At 34.5% G+C, this 4,844-nt stretch overlaps 1 protein-coding gene across 3 annotated transcripts in view; it reads left to right on the top strand.

The window, feature by feature from the left end:
* The window catches only part of CSMD3 (CUB and Sushi multiple domains 3), a 1,313,655-nt gene that overhangs the window by 192,609 nt on the left and 1,116,202 nt on the right, over positions 1 to 4,844 (top strand). For all 3 annotated transcript variants that reach the window (XM_025197227.1, XM_006018073.3, XM_006018072.3), the window contains exon 3: positions 2,662 to 2,774. In XM_025197227.1, coding sequence (XP_025053012.1) covers positions 2,662 to 2,774 — 113 coding nt within the window. The remainder of the gene's footprint in view (positions 1 to 2,661; positions 2,775 to 4,844) is intronic.

Below are 4,844 nucleotides of genomic sequence, written 5' to 3'. Positions count from 1 at the left end.
GGAATGCCCTAGCTTCTGATATAGAAGTTTTTACTGATTCAGCAAGATTTTCACTTCTCTGCCATTTTCTTTAACTAAAGGATGCATTCTTTAAATATACCTTAAAACATTAAAATAATCTCTTTCGTACATTTAATTAATATTAGGAGCAAAACATTAAAAAATCCAAACCTTTCTCTTTGTTTTTTTTGTAAAGGTTACCTAGACATTTTAGTGTGGAGTATCTTTATCCAAAGGTTAAAGAACCATGGATCTGATCCTAGTCAGGACTAATATAAGAAGTACTAGAAGAGTTCAATGACTATTATTTACAATAAATGTTTTGTCATTGTGTAGAGAGTCTCTTTTGTTTTGGAGTTGCAGTTGCATTGTATATTAATCTATCTGCTTTCCCCAAAGCATAACAATATATACATGAATTAGAAATAAGAGTGGAACATTAGCCCCATTGAATTGGAAAAGAAATAAAGTGTGTGCATATGTATAGTAAATCCCAGCCGGAAATGAACATAAGCAATGAAATTCCAATTTAAACTTTAACAAAGCAAACACAATAAACATGCTTTGATATTTAAGTAAAATATGTAAGTAGGTGTATATGTTGGAAGGGGGGACTTAAAAAGAAAAATGCATTTGCTTTGACCTCAAAGTCAGCAATATCAGGGGCTTTTTCCTTTTTTTCTTTTTTCCTTCTTCTTTTTAAATGAAAATACTTTTAGAAATGTCCTCCTGGATTGTAACACATGTTACAGCAGCTCCCAGACATTAATATCTGTGGAACTCTAGTGACAGAAAACTATCTGACTTTATCTTTTGTGTAACTGAATTGAGAGAGAGGTCACTCAGGTAACTAGGACTTAATCATGTTGGGTTTAAAATAGATAAGCATCCACACTTGATCAGTATCTGCATGTTACAGGGGACTAGTACAATCTATGGACTGTTTAGGTTACTCGCTTCCTTTATTCCATTTGTCAAAGGATCGATACAGTCATTACATTTAGACCAACCTAACCAGGGTTAGGTCAACCTAAATGCCCAAACATGTATTCAGAGGGGTTAATACAGCCAAAAAACAGCATGCCTAATTTAAATTAGGAGCAGGTGCACAAAATTAGATCAAGAAAGGGTTAACCCAAACTAAAAAATAGTTAACTTTAATCTCCTGAATTCTGCAGGTTTTTGCAGCATAGTCCCAGGGCTGGGAAAGCTCAGCTGTTCACCCCAAGCCCAATGCTATTCTATTCCCACCACCAGCCGTGACCAGGAACCCACCCAACACAGACCCACCAGATGCCCCCCTGGACCCACCAATCCCCCCATTACCTCACCCCTTCAGTCCTACCAGTCTGTCCCTTCACCCTGACTGACTGACTTTGGGTTCCCCATGCAGCTCCCAGCAGCAGGGAATGGCTGTACATGCCTCTCGCTGTCTACATTTAGGCAGTGTAAAGTCACATGAACCTAGACCAATTGCAGAGAATGGGTATATACACCATAAATAGTTTGGTTACAAATACTGCACCAGGTGATGATGCTTGTTCTTTCCCCATGCAAAGGCAGTTATGTGTGAGGTATATTATAGTTAGGAAACCTGAAAAATGTTGATTGCAATTGCAAGATTAGCATCTATGAGAAAATCTGCAATTCACGCCAGCCACGGGAAAAAAAATGGCCATTGAAATCATTTCTGTTTGGCAAACTGGGCTCTAAATGTAACCCTTCACTGACGGAGATGAACAAACATCCTTATTTTACCATCCTAATCAATTTCCGTAGCTGCTTGTCTCAGCCAATCAACATCACGTTTGTCTTGCATGGCTTGAGCCACAGTGAGTTTACTCTACCACAAGTCCGTCTATAACAAGCACTTGGAAAGTAAAGATCCTATACCAGTTAGGTCAGATGAACTGGAGACACAAAGTTGAGTGTTCTTAAAATATTGCAGCAGTTGCAGAAAAATTGTCTTCCCTACCTACCTCTGGATATGTTGATCTGACAAAGAAGCTCTGATAAACCCTGTAAGACGGGTTTCTGACTGGATGTCGAATTACTCAGTATTACCTTCTGGGATCACTGTGTCAGTTACAGGCATCCATCTAAACAATACTACTAACATTTAGTAGGGTAAAATTGCTTTCTTGAAATTGAAATGTGGCTAAAACATCTTAACATCCTACGTTGAACTGAACTGTGATCTCTTTCCTTTCATCATGTAAGACTATATACTGCATAAAATTCTATATGTATTGTATAACTTTCCATCTACTATAAATTATACACACATATCTTAAAAAATATCATGTAAAAGATGTCGGGACAGCTCCATAGTTGGTGTTAATTGCTTGATTTTGTACTAACTTTGTACAAAATCTGTATCATTGGTTCTTTCGTAGTTTCTATATGTTTTATATCCTTCTCTGTGCAGTTTTCCTTAGCAGAGAAAGCATGCTGAGAAAACATTACTTGAGCTGGTATACATATGTGCCAATCAAATTTTGTATCATTTCCTTACAAAGTTTTATGAACTCATTTTTTTTCACAAATAATACATAGATTGCATCTCTTAGTAGGAGTTTGTATAAAACAAGAATCCAGAACCTGTTGTGTGTGTTGTTTTTTTTTAAATAATTAACCACAATTTATACTTCTTTATTTTAGGTTAACAGGATTTCATCTTCCTCCACCTGTGACAAGTACAAAATCTGTATTTTCACTACGTTTGACAAGTGATTTTGCAGTTAGTGCCCATGGGTTTAAAGTATTCTATGAAGGTAAGAGAACATGATTATTAAGGTTCTTAATAAAAGGATTTGAAAGGCTTTTCTTATGCCTAAATATAAAAAAGCTCTTCTGGTAACAAAAAATATTTTTAGTTAAATGTACCTGGTTCAGTTTATTTATCTAGTAAACTTTAAAAATACCTGTTTTTAGTCAAATCTTTCAAATTGTATAAAGTCTACTATCTAACATAAATGGTTTATATTATAAATATTCTAAATAATCAGTTTCTTTTATTTATATTATAAATATTCTATAATCAGTTTCTTGTTTTGCCCTCAACCTGGTTTTTCCATCTTCTATCTTTATACAATGACTTTAGCACTAACATTTTAGATAAAAAGGTATTTCATAATTTTTAAATAATTGCAATACTATTGTTAGTTTGAATCAATACCATGTATCTGAGGTTTGCTAATGCTAAATGGATCTCTTTCAGTGAACTTTATATATAAAATTAAATATTTAAAATTAAATATTCAAATTAAATATATTTAATTTATATATACAGTTATATAGAGAGTAATTTATGTATACAGGTGTATGTCTACTACGTAGAGATATAAATATATAAATTAAAGAGACTGGTATTGTTATCTTTGTAATTTTATTTTATTTATCCACTTTTGATGCTTTAAGGGGGTGATCAAGGAGGCAAATTTATTCCAATAACTAATAATTATAGGTTCTGCACTACATGAGTAGTTTTGTTTTGTACATAATAAGTGAGTTTATGGCTAAGTTCTTTAAGACGTCAGCCCTTCTGTCAACAAACCGTGAGCATCCAACTCACGGCTTGCAATATGCTTGCAGATACCAATTACACATCTCCCTGGACTCCAAAGGACTGCATTTTACTTGCATGGTGAAAAACTCTCTTTTATATTAGCCTTCATTCTTAGCTAGTGTTTGAATTTGGATAGTGGGATCACCTCTGTCAATTTGGTCATCTGTTTTTACATTTCAGTGCAGGGTACAGCGTACACTTCTGCATCCAGAACAAAATCTGGTGTTTCTTCTTATGAACACCAGAAGTAACAGTCCTAGGCATCTGGGTCATCTCTTATTGATTCTGAAACACAGCTCATTTCTCCTCTACAGATGTCTGTCAGCCAAAAAGGAGCCTTGGTAACTTGAAACTTGTGGTTCTGAGGGCTGTTATTGTACCATGTGTGTTTCTGCTGATCAGTGTGATTTGATTTCTGAGAATTAAACCAATTGGGAGCAGCGCTAGTTAGGAAGGGGCCTGAAGTCTGATTTTCTTCATGAGGATGTTTCATAGGCATACACACAACACCCATGAATAGTGTGAGGTGAATTTGTTTCCTGCTATAGACATTGTTATAAACTATTTGTGTGGCTTCTGCCAGGTATTACACAGTTTAATTAATAATTCACAGAGTGCTTTCCTATATAAAAGAGATCATGTTATATTTAAGGCAGACTTTGTAGCTTGAGTTGAATTTCTTTGGTGGCTTTGAGGTCTTTCTCTGTTTCCCATACAACAGAAAGGTAATTTAAAAAACTAATATTGTCCCTGTGGCTTAAAATTATTTTTTGCATCAATCACAGATGCTTTTTATATCTAATTCTAGTTGTAACAGGTGTTTGGTGGTGATTTTGTCCTAAAGTAGTAATTATTAAAAACAAAAACAAAACAAAAACAACCTAGATATGTGCCAAATGATAAATATACAAAGATTAATCACTAAAGTATAAAGTATATTGCTTTTTTTTTTCAAGATTAGGAAGTTGTGTACTCTGGTACAGAAAGGAGGCTCAGTACCAGAGTATACAACTTTCTAATCTTGGAAAAAAAAAAGCAATGGTAAAAAGTGATATTATACTTTAGTGATTAATCTTTATATATATTGTAAATACTTCTGATACTTAAAAAGACAAGCAGTGCAATCTGGTTACAGCAGTGTAAGTGAAGTAAATTGTTCCAAAATATTTTATGGGTGAAATCTGTTTCCTCCCCCTCTCACCAAGGAAAAAATCCAAACCTGAAAACACATTTCTCGCTAGGATGCAAGTCACTCTGCCCACCTAAAGTCAGACTA

The sequence above is a fragment of the Alligator sinensis genome, unplaced genomic scaffold (genome assembly GCF_000455745.1).
Source record: "Alligator sinensis unplaced genomic scaffold, ASM45574v1 scaffold112_1, whole genome shotgun sequence".
Classification (NCBI taxonomy): Eukaryota; Metazoa; Chordata; order Crocodylia; family Alligatoridae; genus Alligator; species Alligator sinensis.
This window is presented reverse-complemented; position numbering and strand designations above follow the sequence as displayed.